Source organism: Rhinatrema bivittatum, chromosome 5 (genome assembly GCF_901001135.1).
Source record: "Rhinatrema bivittatum chromosome 5, aRhiBiv1.1, whole genome shotgun sequence".
In the NCBI taxonomy this organism is placed as follows: Eukaryota; Metazoa; Chordata; class Amphibia; order Gymnophiona; family Rhinatrematidae; genus Rhinatrema; species Rhinatrema bivittatum.
In genome coordinates, this window is record NC_042619.1 from 242,164,938 (window position 1) to 242,186,914 (window position 21,977).

The 21,977-nt window shown below is 42.5% G+C and overlaps 1 protein-coding gene across 10 annotated transcripts in view; it reads right to left on the reverse strand.

Annotated features, from left to right (window-relative positions):
• TIAM1 (T cell lymphoma invasion and metastasis 1) overlaps window positions 1-21,977 on the reverse strand; it is a 357,042-nt gene that overhangs the window by 16,355 nt on the left and 318,710 nt on the right. For all 10 annotated transcript variants that reach the window (XM_029603612.1, XM_029603607.1, XM_029603606.1 and 7 more), the window contains 2 exons: window positions 8,665-8,723; window positions 5,808-5,910 (listed from right to left, as the gene is read on the reverse strand). In XM_029603612.1, the coding sequence (XP_029459472.1) occupies window positions 5,808-5,910; window positions 8,665-8,723 (162 nt within the window). The remainder of the gene's footprint in view (window positions 1-5,807; window positions 5,911-8,664; window positions 8,724-21,977) is intronic.

Below are 21,977 nucleotides of genomic sequence, written 5' to 3' on the forward strand. Positions count from 1 at the left end.
GAGGTGAAAGTGGTTGAGGTCAGGCTGGGGAAGGGGGAATCAGCATATGCTGGGGTCAGATTGTGGGCAGGGAAGGGAAGTTGGAGAGCTCAGGAAAAAGTGCTGGGGTGGTGTTGCTGGGGGCATGAAGAGTCTGGCTGGAGAGCTGAATGCTGGAGAAGACAATAGGGTTGGTCTGGGGAGAGGTCAGGAAAGGAGGTAAGAGTGCACGGAGGTCAGAGTGCACAGGAGGTGTCAGAATTGTTAATGGGGATGGAGGAGGTGGAGAACAGAGTGCTGAGGTCATGCTGGGAAGGTGGGGGAGTTGGAGCATGCTGGAGTCAGGCTGTAGGGAGGGAAGAAGATAGTACTAAGGTAACTCTGTAAGTGGTGGAGTAAGTTGGGGGTCAGGACTGCTGGTTCGGACTGGAAAGGAGGTTCAGCATGTGCTGGCGTTGGGAGTCTGCTAGGATCAGGTTAGGGAGGGAAGGAGGAAAAGTGTGCTAGGATCAAGAGACAGAGTACAGAGCACATCCCACCTGACATATCCTCTGTTGAATATTCAATGGCTATCAGCTAGCTTTGACATATTTCCCTTTGTCCAATCATAGTTGTGCAAACATTTGTGCCATCACTCTGCTTTCCTGAGGTAAGGTATTAAAATTCCAGTACCTTGTAAATGAAATCTGGAGATCTCTCTTTCTATATTTTTAAAACCGTACTTTAGCACGATCAATAATGAAACTGTCAGCATGTGAGCATAAAGATTAGATTATTCTGATTACTGTGAAAGTCTAGAATGGAAAGTACACTGGCACAGGTGTATAACAATGCTATAAAATGCCAGCTTAATTTCTCCACGCTTGCATGAGTGCGAACTGTGCAACTACAGTCCAACAACTTGTCAAAATTAACTTTTCTGTATAACGTATGCCACCTCCAGGAAGATTAGCAGCTGAGGGGACAAGAGCAATGGGCTGATAAACAAGAGCCCAGAATTCAAGTCTTGCTTCTGCCATTGCAGTAAATTAGATTTTCAAGGGGGTATATATTCAAAAGCCATTTAGATGGTTAACTAAAGTTATCTGTCTATATGGAAAATGTTGGCATATTCAGCCAGTTATCAGGCTATAATTTAGCTGGATTAAAAAAAGGGCATCCAGGGTGTGATAAAGTTATCTGGCTAACTCAGCCGATTTTCAAGACTAAGACCTAGATTCATAATTCTGCTATAAATTTTGCATGAATAGCGTCCATGATAAAAAAAAGGGGCGTGACTAGTGAAATTTTTGAGATACCGCAATGTGTGCTATTTTACAGCTTCGCATAGGTATTTTACTGCAACGCGCGTTAAATTTATTACACCCGCGATATTTTCACGAGAGAGAAAGAGACTCTCTTTATAAGGCTCTCATATAAGTCAACTATTTATAGAACTGTAGGAGGATGAACTAGTAACTCGAGGTAAGGTTTTGGTAGTGGGTCTAGGGTTTGGGGGGCAGTTTTACCTGCACAGTCAGAGGTACGAACAGCACAGTACCCATCAGCGAAGATTTGATGTGATTTGGCGTGAGGAAAGGTACACAAAGATGAGATTTGTACATTGTACTCTCGACCTAGTTTGATGAACACTCTGCCTAGCTGCTATCAAATCTCATCTCTGTGTACCTTTCCTCACGCCAAATCACATCAAATCTTCACTGATGTGTACTGCGCTGTTCGTATCCCTCTCTCCTCCCCTCTCCTGCCCGAAATGGGATTTGCGACATTTATCGCAAATACAGTTTCAGGCATAACACTATCGCATGCAACGTTAAACACCCCTCATTTTCATAAACTCTGCCCAAACTCCTACCTTTTGACTAAATTTTAAAAATGTGCATGTGTCTCACGATGCGGTTTTTTTTTTAGCGCGGGCGTTATGGCATTATCGTGGGTGTTAGGGCCCTAATGCGATTTGATGAATGACCTTGTAGATTAGCCAGAAAACATTAGACCTGCTTCAGAGCGGGTCTTAACGTAGGCTGGCCTTGTGTGGCCGGATACCTTTACATTTAGCCGGCTATATTCATCAGAATATAACCAGTTAAGTAGCTATCCTGGTTTAAAAAGAAACAAAACAAAACACATGCCGCGGGCTTACAGGCCCAAACCTGTCCCCTGCCTCCCTCCCACTCAAACTCCAAAAGGAGCTCCGTATCCAAACCTACTGGCCCCTGCTCCCTCTATAAAAACTATTAGTGCCCCAACTCATAGAAATTTCATCCTCCCTCCCACTGTGCTCCCAGTTCCTTTTTGTTTTTCTCTCTCAAAGATTTCATTCTCTGCAGATGCCTCACACTCTTACCCTTTCCTTTTCACCCCCCCGTACCTTAATATGTAGCCTGTGCCGTTGCTAGGCTGAAGCGCCAGGCCTGGATTGCCGTAGGATGCTACTGTGGTCCAGGCTGAAGAAATGCTACATATTAAAGTGCAGGGATGAAAGGGGGCACTGCAGAGTATTACATCTTTGAAAAAAGAAATAGAGGAACACTGAGCAGGGGGTGACGGAGGGAGAATGAAATTGCTATGACTCGTGGCCCTAATAGTTTTTATTAAACTTAGATAGGGTAAGGGCCGGCAGGTTCGGACCCAGAGGTCCTTTTGCAGTTCGGGTGGGAGGGAGGCAGGACAAGTTTGGCCTGTAGGCCTGCAATGTTTTGTTTTTAAACCAAGAGAGCTACTTACCCAACTATATTCTGTATACAGCCAAATATACGGTTATGTTTAAAGTTATCTGGCTACCATTAGCCGGATAAGTTTAAACAGGGATATTCAGTGGGTTATTTATTCTACTGAACATTAAGGACAAGTTATCCGGCTAAACTTAGCCGGATAACTTGTCTACTAAACATCCTACTGAAAATGGTCCTTCTGGTACTTAGTTAGAGGGCAGTTTTGAAATTGAATGGATAATCTGAAGGATGGACCTGCATTTAAGAAATATAAAAGATCCCAAAGGGAGGATCACAAGGAAGAATATCTGATAAAACTGAGGGACACGAAGAAAGTAATCAAGAAAGCGAAAAGTCAAGCGGAAGAAAGGATTGCCAAAGAGGTAAAGCGAGGTGACAAAACATTCTTCAGATACATCAATGAAAGGAGAAAAATCCAAAGTAATATAGTGAAATTGAAAGGTGAAAAGGATCAATGGGTAAGAGTGAAATCTGGAGATCTTGAGATGAAGAAATGGCAGAAATATTAAACGAATACTTCAGTTCGGTGTTCAATAAAGAAGACCACGGAGAAGGACAGACGCTAGTTAACAAGAAACTGGAGGGGAGTGGAATGGATGAAACTCTGTTTACGGAAGAGAACGTATGGGAAGAGCTAGGAAAACTGAAAGTGGACAAAGCCATGGGGCCTGATGAGGTTCATCCCAGGATACTGAGGGAGCTCAGAGATGTGCTGGCGGTTCCGCTGCGTGACCTGTTCAATAGATCCCTGGAAACGGGAGAGGTGCAGAGTGATTGGAGAAGAGTGGTGGTGGTCCCTCTTCACAAAGTGGGAGCAGAGAGGAGGCTGGAAACTACAGGCTGGTTAGCCTCACCTCGGTGGTGGGAAAAGTATTGGAGTTGCTGCTGAAGGAAAGAATAGTGAACTATCTACAAGCAACAGAATTGCTGGACCAGAGGCAACATGGTTTCACCAAGGGAAGGTCCTGTCAGACAAATCTGATAGACTTTTTTGATTGGATGACTAAGGAACTGGATCGAAGAAGAGCACTCGATGTCATCTACTTGGATATTAGCAAAGCTTTTGATACAGTCCCTCACAGGAGGCTTGTGTATAAAACGAGAAGTTTGGGAGCGAGTGCCAAGGTGGTGGCCTGGATAGCAAACTGGTTGAAGGACAGAAGACAATGTGTGATAGTAAATGGAACTTACTCGGAAGAGAGAGCAGTGATGAGCAGAGTGCCGCAAGGGTCGGTGTTGGGACCGGTCTGTTTAATATCTTTGTAAGCGACATCTCGGACGGGATAGAAGGTAAGGTTTGTCAATTTGCGGATGATACTAAGATCTGCAACAGAGTGGACACGCCGGAAGGAGTGGAGAGAATGAGATGGGATTAAGGAAGCTGGAAGACTGGTTGAAGATATGGCAGCTGAGATTCAATTCCAAGAAGTGCAGAGTCATGCATATGGGGTGTGGAAACCTAAAAGAAATGTATTCGATGGGAGGTGAAGGGCTGATGTGCACAAAGCAGGAGAGAGAGCTTGGGGTGATAGTGTCTAACGATCTGAAGATGGCGAAACAATGGAGAAGGCGATAGCTAAAGCCAGAAGAATGCTGGGCTGCATAGAGAGAGGAATATCGAGTAAGAAAAGGGAAGTGATTATCTCCTTGTACAGGTCCTTGGTGAGGTCTCATCTGGAGTACTGTGCTCAGTTCTGGAGACCGTATCTCCGAAGGGACAGAGACAGGATGGAGGCGGTCCAGAGAAGGGCGACCAAAAAGATGGGTGGTTTTCATCGAATGACTTATGAGGAGAGATTGAAGGTTTCAGATACTTGAAAGGTTTTAATGATCCAAAGTCAACGACAAACCTTTCCCGTTGGAAAAAAATCAACAGACCCAGGGGTCACGATTTAAAACTCCAGGGAGGAAGACTCAGAACCAATGTCAGGAAGTATTTCTTCATGGAAAGGGTGGTGGATGCCTGGAATGCATTTCCGGAGGAAGTGATAAAGACCAAAACTGTGAAGGATTTCAAAGGGGCATGGGATAAACACTGTGGATCCATAAAGTCTAGAGGATGTGAATGAAGAGAAGAGGCAAGGGGGCGGCTAGCGGGAATGAAGGCTACTACCTGGTGATTAATACCCTTATTCAATAAACATACACACTGTTAATGCGACTCCAACATTGCTCTATGCTTCAACGGCAAAAGAAAATGTGGGAAAAAGGATTTGCATTCACAAATAAGTGTGGAAGTAGCTTGCTTGTTGCGGCGGTTACTACCCCAAACCAAATAAGCCTGATACTTCACTCTCAATGCATATCCAGCGTAGCTCTCTGCATCAATGGCAGGGGGGAATGAAGATAAGAGGATGTACATTCAGACAACTACCAACAAGGACTAAATTGCAAAGTCTGGGTAAATAAATAAGCGTGGGAGTAGCTTGCTTGTTGCGGCGGTTACTAACCCGAACCAATTAAGCCTGATATTTCACTTTGAATACATATACAGCACAGCTCACTGCTTCAACGGCAGGGGGAATGAAGAAAAGAGGATTTATATTCAGACAACAATCAACAGGACTAAATTGCACAGGCTGGGTAAACAAATAAGTGTGGGAGTAGCTTGCTTATTGCGGAGGTTACTACTCCTAACCAATTAGGCTTGATACTTCACTTTAATGCAGCTCCAGCACTGCTCTCTACATCAATGGTGGGGGTGGAAGGAAATTAGAACCAAAAAGTTACCAATAAGGGCCCTGAACTCAGCATTCAGAGTAACAAATAAGTATGAGAAAAATAAGTGTGAAAACTTGCTGGGTCTTCTTCTGCCATTATTTAATTTCTATAACTTCATTTTAAAATGGAGTCATGGTTATTGTCAGGGGCACCACCTAGTGGCTGGATTTAAAACCCATGATACAGGTTTCCAGAAAGAGTCCGGCTGCATGGCTCCCAGCCTTAGCACCGTGGCTGCAGTGACCACATTAGGAACAGTGGGGAAAAATCCCTAGGTGGTTGCGAATGACAGTGTAGGGCACCAGGATCTCAGTCCTTGTTCTGACTAAGCTGGACAGAGGAACTACAATCAGCAACAAATCTCAGCCTTACCTGCACTTGTGAGAGACCGAATCTGGAGAGCTTCTGTGGGAATCATGTGGCGGAATCGGAAAGGGTCTCGGTCCTCATAAATGGATGCCCTGTGTGATCCCCCCTAGATTGTCAAATAAAGGAAATAAACACTCATTTAGTAAGAGAGATACCTATGCGTAAAACAGTATCGAGTTTGCAGAGATTCCTTTATCTTTCCACCAACACCTTTCTTAGGTTTGTGGGCACTAAAACTTGCATTATTAACAGTAATAGAGAAAAGGTCATCTCTAGTGGCACTTAACATGTAAAAACAAAAGTATTGTACCATAACAATAAACAACTAAGTGACTCTATTGAAAATTAAAAGTAAAGGGGCCCCCTGTTGGTTTTTGTATATGAACTTTTCTGCTTGCTAAAAAAGGGTACATTAAAAACAGATATCACTACCACCTCTACTTCATAAGAGAGAGCCCAGAGTCCTGGGGCACAAGGTCTCCTGCCCTCCCCTCCAAACTCTTCAAATTTAAACAAAAACAGAGTCTTGAGGCAGCAGGACACTTTCCTTCCTTCCTTCCTCCGACCTGAAAATTAAAAAAAAAAACAAAAAAAAAAAACACCAAACAAACCAGCTCTCCTTTCCTCCATCTTCTCGATCCTTCAAATAAAAAAAAAAAAAAAGAAAATGGTCCCATGGCAGGGGGAACCTCCTCCATCCTCTCCCTAGCCTTCAAATAAAACACAGAAAAACCTAAAGGTTCCACAGTAGCAGCCTCCATTTCTTCCTCTGTCAGAATCTTCAAATAAAAAAATATGGCCACCGACAAGAAGACCCCCCCTTCTTCTTCCAGCACCGTCTATCTCCCCTCTCCCTAGTACCGCATCACTGTAACTCACTCCCCCCTGATCTACGCCAGGAAAAATGCCAGTTCTCCTTCAGAAAAAAACTGAAAACCTGGCTATTCACTCAAGCATACCGCTGAAGATTCCTTCTTCTTCCAGCACCGTCCATCTCCCCTCTCCCTAGTACCTCCCCTTCCTTGTCCGTCCCCCCACCTTCCCCCCCAGTCCCCCTCACTATGGAACTGTTCATACAATTATCTTATTATGCCAGTAACTGATCATTCAATTAACTTTTGATATCTGAACCACTAAATGAATGTACATGCTTTATTATCTAATCAACTGCTCTCTACTCATTGTTTTTACTGTTTAATCTATCCCTCATTTTCTAATGACCAAGTTCTCCATTCCCTGTTTTATTGTAACTTTTTACGCCTGCTGTGTTAATTGGTTCTCCCCTTGTTCATTGTAAACCGGTTCGATAAGACTTGTCTTGAGCACCGGTATAGTAAAAAAACTTAAATAAATAAATTAAATAAATACATTTTTATTTTTTATTTTTATTTATTTATTTTAAAGGTCCTGCGGTAGCAGTCTCCCCCTTCTCTGCTTCCCTTCCCTTCTGCCTGGGAGCAGGCCTTCTTTTATCTGCCTCTCTTTTTTTTAATTGCTTCACAATAGCAGTTTTTCCCTTTCCCTCTCTGCCTCCCCACATTTTGTACTGGGGGAAAAAAAATGGTCCTAGCAGCAGGGGGATCCCCAGTGGCAAGAAGCACTGCTCCCCTTTGCAGGTGGAACCAGTTTGGTTTTTTTTTTTTTCTCAAAATAAAGATCATAGGGAGGCAGGAAGGAAGGGGGACTGCCACTGGGCCTTTTTTTTAAATTTGGGGAGGGAGGGGGGAAATGGGTTCCCTTGCTTTTTTTATTTTGCATTTGAAGAACTGGAGGGGGAAGGGAAGGGCAGGGCAGGGCAGGGCAGGGCAGGCCCCCCCCCCCCCGTATGGGACTTTTTGTTTTTTTTAACATGAAGGATCAGAGGAAAGGAGAAAAATGGGGAATGCTACCACATTTGAAGGTTTGGAGGGCAAGAGGGAAAGGGGGGGTCCTCCTCCTGTGGGAACTTTTTTTTATTTTATTTTATTTTTTTAATTTTATTTTTTTTTTAATTTAAAGGCCAAGAGGCAGGGAGAAAAAGACTTTGGTTACTGAGGCATTTTTTGCAATTTTAAAGAGTCAGGAGGGAGGGTGGCTGGATGGACAAATGTAAATGCCTACATTTGGCCGGCCATGTTAAGCGCTTGGTGCTGAAAATTAGTGCTTCCATGTAACTTTCTCCCCCTGACCTCACCCCCACCCCCCCCAGGTGCACACTCTGAATCTGACCGACTACTAACTACCTGGGGAAATTTTGGTGGCTACAATTTAGACAGATGGTTTGGTTAATTTTCAAATGCTTTGAGCTAGCTGGCTAACCACAAAACGGGGGGGTTTGGCATTTTCATCCTCTGCACATTATTTCCCATGAAAAAAGTGCCCAGAGAAAAAGCAGGTTCAAATGTTCACGAGCACTTTGTACCCATGGCGCTGCAAGTTCCAAAACACAAGCACTCGTGCGCTCTCTCTTTGAAAACTGATATTAAGTTTGTGAGTAGAAGGTATCTGTGGACTTTACCTCAATGAAGACAGTTTGAAAATTGCCCCTTTTATATTTGTGCAAAATATAACAGTGTGTGTGTATATGCAGTACGATGGCAGAATCCTAGCCATGGCTGATGCAAGGGGCAGAATCTGGATTCAGTACTATTACAGAGTCTCTGGGCTTATTCAACTAGGTTTCAAAATGTTAGCAATTCACGTTAACACTCTTAAATGTAAGTAAAGCCATTATGATGATCTCGGGGTTTAGTAGCTTTAACGCCGTCCTAATCCAGCGAGCTAGAAAAAGACGAGAGTTGTTAGGATAACTCCTCCACACCTTCTCTAACTTCCTTGCCCCCTCCAGAATATATTATGCATTTGTAACAAAAGCACTTACAAGTTTCTTCTTCTGTTTGGAACTGTCTTTATATATAAATACCATGGCAGTCTTGAACACTGGACAAAAAGAAGACATAACATTTAAAAGAATGAGATATACTACCATGCTGCACATTTATATTGTCATCGTGTATACATGGCATCAGACATGAAATTATCACAGACAAAGCATAAATTGCTTCCCTTTCGCAGGTATTCTCTGAGGACAGCAGGATGCGAGCTTCAGCAGGTGAATGACATGAGATGAGTCCAGCTGCTGAAAAGTTCTTCATACCTTTTGGCATGCCCTGCTGAGCATTCGCATGCGATCCAGCACCACAGATGTCGCATGGTGCCCCCTTCAGTTCTTGCAATAGCAAAAAGATACAGAGTATGCCAAATCCAAAGGGAGACCAGTGGGTTTTGTTAGGACTCAGGATGTAAGTCCTAACAGAGCCCAAAACTTCAGACAAATCTTATTGACTTTTTTGATTGGGTGACCAGAGAACTGGATCGAGGAACAGTGCTCGATGTGATCTACTTGGATTTCAGCAAACCTTTTGATACAGTCCCGTTTGTGATTAAAATAAGAAGCTTGGGAATGAGGGCCAAGGTGGTGGTGTGGATTACAAACTCGTAAATGGAATTTACTCCGAAGAGAGTGCCGTATTAAGCGGAGTGCCACAGGGATCCGTGTTGAGACCTGCTCTATTCAATAACTTTGTGAGCGACATTGAGGAAGGGATAGAAGGTAAAGTCTGTCTATTTGCGGATGATGCTAGATCTGCAACAGAGTGGACACGCCTGAAGGAGTAGAGAAAATGAAAAGTGATTTAAGAAAGCTTGAAGAGTGGTTGAAGATTTGGCAGCTGGGATTAAATGCCAAGAAGTGCAGATACGGTATTCCAAAAGCAGTATGTGATTGGGGGGGGGGGGGGGGGGGGGGGGGGGGGAGAAGAGGCTGATGTGCATGGACCAAGAGAGGGATCGTGGGGTGATAATGTCTGGGGATCTGAAGATGGTGAAGTAATGCAACAAGGCGATAGCTAAAGCTAGAACATTGCTGGGCTGCATAGAGAGAGGAAAAACCAGTAAGAAAATGGAGGTGGTGATGCCCTTTTATAGGTACTTGGTGAGGCCCCACCTGGCGAACTGTTTTGGAGCCCGTATCTCAAAAAGAACAGAGACAGTATGGAGGCGATGAAAATGGTGTGAGGTCTGTATCGGAAGACCTATGTATACCCTGGAAGAGAGGAGGTGCAGAGGAGATACTGATTCAGACCTTCAGATACCTAAAAGGTTGCAATGATGTATGGACTTTGAACCTTTTCCGTTGGAAAGAACACAAAATAACAAGGGGTCATGAAATAAAACTCCGGGGGGGGGGGGGGGGATGACGACTCAGAACCAAAAGTCAGGAAATATTTTTTCATGGAGAGGGTGGTGGAGGCCTACAATTCCTTCCAGAGGAGGTGGTGAAGAAATGAACAGGCAAAGAATTCAAAGGGACATGGGATAAACACTGTGGATCTCTAAAGTCTAGAGGATGAAAATGAGATAAGCGTGCAGGGGGGTAACTTGCTGGTACGGCAGTTAATACCCTTAGCAGAAGGCATGGAGATTACTACCCTTAACCATAATGCTTTGATGCTTTTAATGCAACTGCAACATTGCTCCCCACTTAGACAGCAGGGGAAAAGAGTAATTGGATTCAGAAAACAACCTAGGGCCCTGACTTCCATGGTCTGGGATACTGATATGCAGACATAAGGGAAAAAGCACAGGACTGCTTCAGCCAAGTCCTAAAGGAAATGAAGAAAGCGTCCAGTGGTTACTACTCTTAACCAATAAGCCTGAATACTTTTGTAGGGGAAAAGGGAAATTGGATTTAGACAGCAACCAATGAGGGGCCCAAAGTCTACAGTTTGGGAAACTGATAAGCATGGGAGTAACCTGAACAGAGCAGCAGATACTACTCTTAACAGAAGGCATGGATTATGACCCTTAACAAATTTACCTTGATGCTTTTGATGAACTGCAATATTGCTCTCTGCTTCAAAGGAGGGGGTGGGGGGGGGGGGGGAGGAGGGAAAGAGAAATTTGGATGAAGGGACAACCAACATAAGCCATGACTTTTTTTCTGTCTGGAGTACTGATGTGCAGACATTAAGGAAAAACAAAACAAAACACAGGACTGCTTTTACGACCAAATCCATAAGCAAAGCACATCAAGCAGCACTGACTGATACATGGGGGTAACCTGCATGGCAGATACTACCATGGGAAGCTTGCTGGGCAGACTGGATGGACCATTGGTACTTTTCTGCCGTCATTTCTATGTTTCTATGTCTTTGGAGAACACCTGTTACAGGTAAGCAACTTTTGCTTTCTCAGAGGATAAGCAGTTTATATGTAGTCCTTACATGTGGGAAACCTCTAGTTATAGGCTACCTTCAACAAAAAAAAGGGGAAAAACAAACATTCAGGAAAAAAGTGCCAAAAGTGCCTTCTTGGTGCCAAGAAGACATTTTATAATTTTGTTTTATTTTCTAAAGATAACCTCTAGAGAGGACACAGTTAGATTCTAAACCTGACATAGACTCTGCAGCATATAGTTACCAAACAGACTGTGTGCTGGGAGTCTTTATCTAAACAGTAATGTGATATGAATGTGTGGCCTGAACTCCACGTCACAGCCTTGCTCTTCTATGGAGGCTGATCTCAGGTGAGCCACCAACACCGCCATGGCCCTAACACTATGACCCTTGGTATGCCCAACCAGAGTCAGACCTGCCAAGGCATAACAGAAAGAGATGTAATCTTCTATCCAGTTTGAAAGAGTATGCTTGGCAATGGCAGTTTCAGATTTTTTATGGGTCGAAAGAAACAAAAAGCTAGGCAGACTTTTTAAGAACTTCAGTCTGCTCCAGATAGAAGGCTTTTAACTCCATTCACAGGAGTTCACCTGGCTGCCTAGCAGACATTTAAGATCAGTACAATTAGAATTTATTTATTTTTTTAAACTTTGCCTTGGCCAAATAGGATGAGGTTAGAATGCACAAGACAGATCGCCTTTAGCTACCAAGGTTCTCTCCTTTGGAATACTTTAATTGTGGAAATTCTTAGATTTAGAAAAGAATTATGCCAAATTCTGAAAGACTATAAAAATGGTTCTTTGGTCAGGTATTTATCTAGGTTCTATTTATAAGTATTTTATTACTTTACTGGATTGTCAAGATTTTATATTTTTAATATGATTATTTTATGATGTTGATTGTATGTTTATGTTTTTTTGTAAACTGCTTTGATATTTTGTGAAAAGGTGGTCAAAATAATAAAACAAAACAAAGGCTAAAGCTTTTCTGCAATCTACACTGTGCAAGGCTAATTCGCTTTTGTGGGTATATGGCCTGGGGAAAATGGTGGAAGGATGATTGTCCGGTTAAGATGGAAGTCGGACAATAGCTTAGATAGGAACTTAGGGTATGTGCGCAGAATGACCGTATTATGAAAAAATGTACTATAAGACAGATAAATCACTAGGGTCTGGAGTTCACTGTGTGCCAAAGTGACCACCACCATAAATATGACCTTCCAGGCCAGGCACTTCAGCTCACAGGAGTACAATGGCTCAAAATAAACAAATGCTGTACAGAGATGGGTTTTACCTTCGACACAGTGGTGATAAGCACCAACTGCTCCAAGATAAACCTGAACAGAGTTAGTCTTCAGACCAAGCTCTGAAAGATGTAGAAGGTATTGAAGCAGTTTACTGTGGGAGAAAGAGTTCAGGGTCTTTCCCTCATGCCAGAAGGCAAACCTCATCCATTTAAAACATATGATTTCCTTGTGGAATTCTTTCTAAAGGCTAGAAAAATTTGGGCACAAATACTGTGTGAATAAAGGTTTTTTGCCTTTACACTGATCTCATCTGTTTTGGTCGCTACATAGCTGGATTGGATTGGCTTCCGGTTTGTTTTTTAGAAAAATTGGAGACATCTTCAGCTAGCTTAAGTCAACTCAGTGCTAAATTCTAAACATCCATGCTGTGAGGACTAGCAACCTGATGTTGGGATGACACAGTGTTCCCTGGTTATGAGTAATAAAAGTTGGAGATATTCCACAATCTGATTGGTTCCCTGATGGATAACATCCAGAAGAGTGGAAACCAAATCCATCTTGGCCACCAGGGGGTTATAAAGATCATGGTTCCCTGGTCTCTTTGGAGTTTTAGTATGATTTTTGCCACTATAGGAATTGGAGGCTAATCATACAGAAGACTTTCTTTCCAGTATATGGAGAAGGCATCCAAGGCTAGTTTGTCTTCAATCCCCCTTCTGGAGCTGTTGTTTGGGACCCTTCTGTTCAGAGGAGATAGAAATAGATCTACCATGGGTGTTCCCCCTTGTAGAATATCTGATTTGTTATGCCTCTATTCAGGGACCATTCATGAGGTTCCAGGATTCAACTCAATCTGTCCACCAGGACATTCTCCTTGCCTGTTAGGTATATGGCCCTTAGGACTATCCCTTGAGAGATGGCACATCTGGACAGTTTTCTATCACAGGAGGTATGAACCTGTTCCTCTCTGCTCATTTACATAGAATATTGCTACCTGACTGTCTGAATGAGGAGACTTTTGTTGGCTGACCAATCTCTGAAAGCCTTTAGAGCATATTGTATTACTCTTAGCTCTAGGAAATTGATAAGCATGCTTTAAATCTCAGGAATACAGTCAGTCTTCTTTTTCCATGAAGAGTATCAAGTTGCCAAAGGAACTATCTTGAACTTTACCTTTATCAGCTATTTGTTCAAAGCCCATAGATCTATGTTGGAATTAAATCCCCCTATTTTCCTTGGAATTAGGAAGTACTTGGAATAAAATCCCACCTTCTTTCCCCTGGAATAGGTTTCACCACATTGGCCTCTAAGAGGAAGAAGAGTTCTTTTTCAACAGTTTCTGATATCGAGAAGCAGACCAAGAGCTTCTCAGAGGGCAATTTTGCAAGTTTTCCAATAGATGTAATCCCTATTCATTTCTGATTATGATGAGAAGCCAAGTGTCTGAGGTTATTTTGGGTCAATACTTTATGTAAAATCTTAGTCTTTCCCCGACAGGAAGGTAAACTGTTGATCAATATGAACATGTGATATATCAAATTAATGAACAATAAATCCTAATGTTCTCTGGCACAGATACTGGAATTGTGGTGATGTTCTCCTGAATGCAGTCACAACCCAGGTGTTGGCTGGAATGCAGGTTGTGGCTTTTAGGCCCTCTGTTGTCTGGGATAAGAGTAATGTTCCTGCTGATGATGAAGTGAGGGGGCAAAAGGTAACACCTTCTGAGAGGACAGAAGTCTCTTCTTGGCACTCCACTCAAATATCTTGAGGAAGTTGGATCTGGAATGGTAGTGAAGACAGTCTGAAGAGTAGCACAGTAGTCTTTATTTTGACCTTATCTCCAAAGAGATTTTCTTTACTGTATGGCATGTCTGTGAGACTTTCCTGGACATCTTGTCTGAGATCTGAGGCCTGTAACCTTGCAAGTCTGCGGGCACTAATCTCCACTGCAGAGACTCTTAGACCATGTGTTTTCCATATGCCATATCCTTGTCTAGAGAGTATTGCACTTCTTCTGGTTGAAATATTCTGACACTCCTGTTACCTCTTTTCAGTATGTTTCATGTATACTGGCCCATGAAGATGCTATAAGGGCATTGAGCATAGCACCCTGAGAAACTTTTCTCCCAATAAGAGAGGGGTGACCAATTCTGGTCCTCGAGAGCCACAAACAGGCCATGTTTTCAGGATATCCACAATGAATATGCATTAGATAGATTTGCATGCATTATATGTAAGTGTGGCCTGTTTGTGGCTCTTGAGGACCGGAGTTGGCCATCCCTACAATAAGGTCAGGAGTATGAGACTCCTTTTCAGGGGGAACAAAAGAGTGGATTTTAGGCCTCTTGGCCCTTTTGACAATTCCAGTCAATGAAAAATTTAAGAAAACTTGAACATGATCGAAAAACCTACCTTGTGAATCTAAGAAGGGTAAGATACGGCTAACCGAAAGCCCCACAACGAAAATATACGCAATTTTGAAAAAATTATCTCACACAGAAAAAATATCCAGAGCTGAAGGAGCCCCGCATGATGTGGCACAGCAAGCACAGGCTCAGTATAGCATGCCAAAAAAACTTCTAGAAGCTTTGGAGAAATCTTCACTGGTCAGATGCTATCAGATGATGTCACCCACTGGTATGGACCTCACATTCTGCATGTATTTGGAGAATGCACCATTTTGTTGCAGTATATTGCAGTCATTTTCTGCAAGATGAAGTGTTCAACATCTGTTGGCATTTGGAATGCACACTTGACCCTAACACTAATCCTTTTGTCTATTAACAAGCATTTGACGCTGAACAATCCTGTTGCCATAAAGAGGGTAAACTGTTACATACCAATGATATCGAAGTTAGTTGTTTATGCATTTTTAAAAATAGATTTGAACATAGTCATCATCAGCATGGAATAGATTGCTTTGGTACATAGAATGAACAAACACTGCAGGTCACCAGTATGTACTGTAAGTATTGTGATTATAGCACCTTTGCGAAATGACAGTGTTTGAGACATTTCATGTTTCCATGTCCACCTAGGTGTGCGCATATACACAGAATCACACTAATATTTTAGGAATATATATTGTTGTTTATTGACACATTATAGATTAGGGCTTCTGATCTTAAGTGTTTTTAAATTGTTAATGTAGGTGTTTATTTCCAGCTAATTAGAGATTCTTTGAGGATTAAAAATAAATTGGAGTTTACCCATGTTTTCATGTTTGCCATCACATTTATTGGGTTGCTTTGTCGTTATTTCAAACTAGCACCACATTTTTCTGGAATCAACTACCTAAGGAGGCTTGTCTTACAAAGGATTATATGAACTTTGCTGGCTGTTGTAAGACTTGGCTGTTGAATCAAACATACAATCCTCATGCTTAGATTATCATCTTTTTAATTATTCGACAGTGCAGATGTCTACAAAATCGTAATGATGTTATGCTCTTGATTGATTTGTATAGGGCCTAATGCTTTTAGACATAGGTTGTTTTGAACACATACTGGTGAATTTTCAAAGGAGTTAACTCCGTAAATGTAATTTACTATCGTAGCAATTTTGAAAGGCCATTTATCCGTGTTAAGTGCATTTAGAACAGGTAAAATCTATTGACAAGTCAATAGCACATATTATAGTAATTTTCAAAAGCCCATTTACACAGGTAAAGTGCATTTACATGTGTAAAATCCAGTTGTAAACTTGTAAAAGCTTTTGAAAATCAGGCCCATTCTGTTTTAACGATGTTTGGTTTAATATATTTATATATCTGTGTATTTTATCAGTTGTATTGTATTTCTATCCATTTATTGTTCTTTATTTACTGATTTATGAATTTCTCAGTTTGCCTTGCTTTTATACTGTATCTACATGCTGTTATTGTTTGCTCTTAGTATTTATTGATTTCTGAACTGTTAAAATTTGCCTCAATTGGGGGGTGGGGGCGCGGACTCAAGATGGCGTCTCGACCGGTCGCATGTTGAGACTGCTCCGGCATTTCTTTTCGCTTTTAAAGATTTCCTAAGAAACAATGCCTCCAAAACGAAAAGGGAAGCAGAGGACTTACCCCTCGACACCCTCGCTACCCCCCGGGCTGAAATCCATTCCTCAATGCGCCGCCAAACCAAAAGAGAAGGGCTTGAGTGGTCCGGCTGTTGGGCCGATGGAAGGAGACCATGACCCGACCTCGGAAGTTTCCTCAGCCCCTTGGATCAGAGGCTACCTCCATCTGAACGGGGAACTTCGACTTTGCGCCTGACAGGAAGTCCCGATGTGGATCTTCGAGCTGACCAGGCTGAGGGGGCCAAATCGGAGTGTAACACAGGTCAGACACCCGGAGAGACCGGAGAGAATACTGCCAGAGACCTTGTGCTGGGGAACTGCAGGAGATCAAGCCAGTGGATGTGGTGAGAACCTAGATTCTATTACCCCTATTAAACCTGGCAAAGTAATAAGCATGAAAAGACCGGAGGTAGTGACTTTAGAATCCCTGTGGTCGTTAACATCTACTCTTGCTAAGTCTCTATTGGAATGTTCTGCAAATATAAGTGTACTCTCTTCTGAGATGTGCTTGTTAAACGAGAACTTTCAAAAATCAAAACAGGAGACAGTGGGGAAATGTCAACAAATAGAAGAAGAAGTAAAACAAGTTAAAACGGTCCAGTCAACTATGGTGCAGAACTATGGAGCTATTAATAGAAAAATTGAATACTTGGAGAATGTGATGGGACATCTAAATCTTAGGATTTTAAACTTTCCCAGAGTAATAGGAGAATTACCGTGTATAACTATAAAAAGATACTTCACAGAAGTACTTGAAATTTCTTCTGAAAAAACTCCGCCTCTGGTTAAAGTATACTTTCTCCCGATACGAAAAGCTCAGAAAAAACAGATAACTCCTAATGTTCTTGAGAATTTGACCGAATTCCTCGAATCATCAGCATATGACGTTGCGGGGAGAACAACGCTCCTAATTTCTTTTTTCAACAAAAAAGACTTCGGGGACATTATGCGGGCTTATTTTAAAAAGCCCAATGCAAATTTCATGGGAGCAACAGTCAGAATATACCCTGATGTTACAAAGAGTACACAACAGAGGAGAAAGGCATTTCTTGATTTAAAACAAGTGGTACTAGCATTGGGAGTGTCCTTTTATTTACGCTTCCCATATAAGTGTATCGTAAAATATAAAGATGACACATATATTCTACCAGCCAGAACATCTGATGAGCTTTGCAGAAGGGAAAAAAGCTCTGTTACAGCTGAGTAATTGTATCTCTGATTTATAAAAAGTAAATGGTTTGCGAGATTCATATGTTTATATTTAATTTAAATATGTTTCCTTGTAATTTCCTAAATGTGCAGTGACTCTGTTCCCCCCAAAGCATAGCGGTCTAATGGGTATTATATAAATGGAAAAAGTTTATTTCCTCTGGTTTTTGTTTTTTTTAAGTATATGTTTATCCATGTAAGTTAATACCAAATTTCTGTTTCAAAGTGGATACTTTGTAAAGTTTTTGAAAAATAATAAAGAGAAAATTAAAAAAAAAAATTGCCTCAATTATATTTTGGATCAGTTCTATCTCACCTTGAATACATGTAGTGATAAGATGAAAAATAAATGATTAAATAAACATTTTATAAACACTTGGAGGAGCAATAATCAGACGTTTTTACATGCTTAAGGTCATGTTTACCCATATAAAAATGCAGTTTGACTATTGCCCTCTGTGAGGGTAAGAGCACACATGCGTTGACAGAGCATGTATTATTTCCTGCTGAGAGAAAGGGGCAGACACAGATTGGGGGACGGAAAGGACATGCTGAGACTGCAAAAATCCAATCTGCGGTAGGTTTTTCCAAGGGGAATTCTAGAGGTGTTTGCCTTCGAAAATGAGCTTTCTGTCCCCACAGTTATTGCAAGCTCCACAGGAGAGGTCTCTCTCCATATCAGAAGCCCTACTCACAAACGGGCCGATACAGTAAGGTGAGGTAGAAAGAGGTGCGTTAGTGCCCGGCGCACCCGCGTTTGCCGCACGCACAGTTCGGATCACCTACCACTCGATACTGTATTTAAATGGCATGCAAATGCAAGTCGCGTCCAACGCGTGTCCATGAAGCGCAATCCATTTTACTGTATAGGCACTATACAGCGCCTATACAGTATCCTGGGTGCGCTGGTACCTGTCATTTCAAATGACGTTTGAAATGACAGGTACCAGGAAGTGGATGGTTCTCCTACAGACCCGCTGCCTTGAGCGCCCGGTGCCAGCAAGCCCCAGCAGCCGGCGATCGGAGGCAGGGAGCGCAACAAAGCACCCTCCTTCGGACTGACAAGAGAGACGAAATTTCACAGTCCCAAACCAACCCAATCCACAGAAAAAAAATGCTTCTCGCACTTAGCTGCCCAGTCCCAAACCAAACCAACCCAATTCAAGCACCAGCAGAGAGAGACGCAATTTCACAGTCCCAAACCAACCCAATCCAAGCCCCAGCAGAGAAAGACGAAATTTCACAGTCCCAAACTTTCCCCCAGCCCCTGCTCACCTGCCCTGGCCGCGGCCACGCAAGCCCCCAGCAGCAGCAGTAGAAGGGCGGCGAGAGAGAGCGGCTTCAGCAGCCCCGGCGGCGAAGATGAATACGTGCACGCCTGTAGGTCCAATATGGGTGCTCAAGGCAGCGAAGGCGCATGCGCACACGCCATGACCGGCTGGATGTCTGAGGTCACGGCGTGTGCGCATGCGCTCTCGCTGCCTTGAGCGCCCATATTGGACCTACAGGCGTGCACGTATTCACTTTAGCTGGCGGGGCTGCTGAAGCCGCTCTCTCTCGCCGCCCTTCTACTTCTACTGCTGCTGCTGGGGGCTTGCGTGGCTGCGGCCAGGGTAGGTGAGTGGGGGCTGGGGGAAAGTTTGGGACTGTGAAATTTTGTCTCTCTCTGCTTGGGTTTGGATTGAATTGGGTTGGTTTGGTTTGGGACTGGGCGGCTAAGTGCGAGAAGCATTTTTTTTTCTGTGGATTGGGTTGGTTTGGGACTGTGAAATTGCATCTCTCTTTGCTGGGGCTTGGATTGGGTTGGTTTGGGACTGGGCGGCTAAGTGCGAGAAGCATTTTTTTTCTGTGGGTTGGTTTGGGACTGGGCGGCTAAATTTCGTCTCTCTCTGCTGGGGCTTGGATTGGGTTGGTTTGGTTTGGGACTGGGCGGCTAAGTGCGAGAAGCATTTTTTTTTTCTGTGGATTGGGTTGGTTTGGGACTGGGCGGCTAAGTGCGAGAAGCATTTTTTTTTTTCTGTGGATTCGGTTGGTTTGGGACTGGGCGGTTAAGTGCGAGAAGCATTTTTTTTTTCTGTGGATTCGGTTGGTTTGGGACTGGGCGGTTAAGTGCGAGAAGCATTTTTTTTTTCTGTGGATTCGGTTGGTTTGGGACTGGGCGGTTAAGTGCGAGAAGCATTTTTTTTTTTCTGTGGATTGGGTTGGTTTGGGACTGGGCGGCTAAGTGCGAGAAGCATTTTTTTTTTTTCTGTGGATTGAGTCGGTTTGGGACTGGGCAGCTAAGTGCGAGAAGCATTTTTTTTTTTTCTGTGGATTGGGTCGGTTTGGGACTGGGCGGCTAAATTTCGTCTCTCTCTGCTGGGGCTTGGATTGGGTTGGTATGGGACTGGGCGGCTAAGTGCGAGAAGCATTTTTTTTTTCTGTGGATTGGGTTGGTTTGGGACTGGGCAGCTAAGTGCGAGAAGCATTTTTTTTTTCTGTGGATTGGGTTGGTTTGGGACTGGGCGGCTAAGTTCACCACAGTAACGCAAGGGTCAGGGTAGGTGGTAAATTAGTAGGTTAAAGACGCGGCAAGATAGCAGGTTTAAAAGGCGATAGTCGGGGCGCACTTTACTGTATGGGAGGGAATAGCTAATCGGATCGTTTACATATCATATACATGCCGCGGGCGGAAAGGGATATGCGTCGAGTTAAAGAAGCGGTAAGGATCGGTAAAAACAGATAGTGAATCGCGGTTTATACTTACATGGCGAAATTGTGAGTACACAGCGGGTTAGAAACAGGGTAACTGCGGCCGCGCTTTACTGTATCGGCCTGAATGTTTTCCCACCCAGCACTGCCTCAGCACTCTCCCCTAAACCACACCTCTCCATCACAGACCAAGAGCTCTCCCCCCCATGACCCAGCACAGCCCCTCCCCCCCCCCCAACACTTAAACCTTGGTCCGTTTCAGCAACTACAAGTCGCAACGGCGGCTGGGGAAGGGGCAGACTGGCAGCTGAGAAAACATCAAAGTAAGTGTATGTGTAAATGTGTGCGTGTGTGTGTAAGTGCATGTGTGTGTCTCTCTCCACTCTTCAGCCTTATTGGCCAAACTGGGCAGGGCAGCTACATATTCAGGGTTTTCCAGTTTAAGCTGATAGGCCCCATTTTCACACTGGGATGTTTTATCAGATTCTATTACTTTAAACCAAAAATACAGTTAAGGTTGAATGAAATAATATGCTTGGCACAGACAAGTCTAAAGAACTGATATATGCACTGATAGTGTTCAAACTACAACATTTAGACAATTAGAAAATACAGTGGAACAGGTAGTCTGATCCTAATAATCAAATAAAATCAAATAAATAAAAAATCAAATAAAATCAAATAAATAAAAATCCTCAATTTTAAGTTCTATAACTCAACCAGCTCAATTAACTGTTCGTTGTAAATATTTCAATTGCTTTTAACCTTTTCTTTTTTCCTTCCTCTCCCAGTTTAAGCATCCCTGTTTTTTGTAACTGCTTTCTTCCGCACTACAGTTCATGTTTGTATTTTCTTTTTATGCACCACTGTTTTAATGTAAACCAGCATGATGTGATTTATCATGAATGCCAGTATATAAAAACCTTAAATAAATAAATAAATAAATAAAAAAAATAATAAAAAAAAAGTTACATTTACACATCTCTCTATAGTGGCTGCATACATCTAGTAGTGCTAAAGAAACTAGCAGTAGTAGTAATAGTAGTAGTTTTTATGCCAAAATGTGTAAAGCACAGAATCTTATGCCATAAAGGGAAGAAGACTTAAGAATAAGACAAACAGAGGAAATAAAAGACAAGAAGCTGGTAAGCTGATATCCTGAAGCTGACCTGGGTAGCTAGCATTGCTGACTTTTAGTAAAAATATATTTTGCAATCAGAATTTTATAATTTGTGGAAAACTGATGCCATCTTCTGACCACTTCATAGATTGCAAGTTTATTTCCTATTTTATGCACTTTTAATTTGTAATTTATATTCAAATGGATAATTAATCCAGAATCAATAAGGACTACCCTCCGCTCCTCAGATCCTAACTAGTTAAAGCAGTATATGGGGCTGTGGTAAGTCTGATTATAGGGCAAGTGTAAGGGGATGGAAGACAAAACTGATGAAAAAAAAATTAAAAAGCAATCCTACATAACTTATCAATCAAAATCTGGTATCACTAAAATTTCTCCAAGTGCCTATTAGCTTTTACAAGTGATGCATGTAGAAGTTTACAAGGGCTCTGTGAGCATAAGACTTGGCCAACAAGCCTTAGTTTTTCACTATTTATTTAACATTTCTTATAAACTCGCTTATCACAACAACTTGCTGTTCTAGGCAGGGAACATCACAACACAAACATTAAAGCATCATAACAAATCAGCAATATATCAGTAATACAGTTACATAAAACAACACA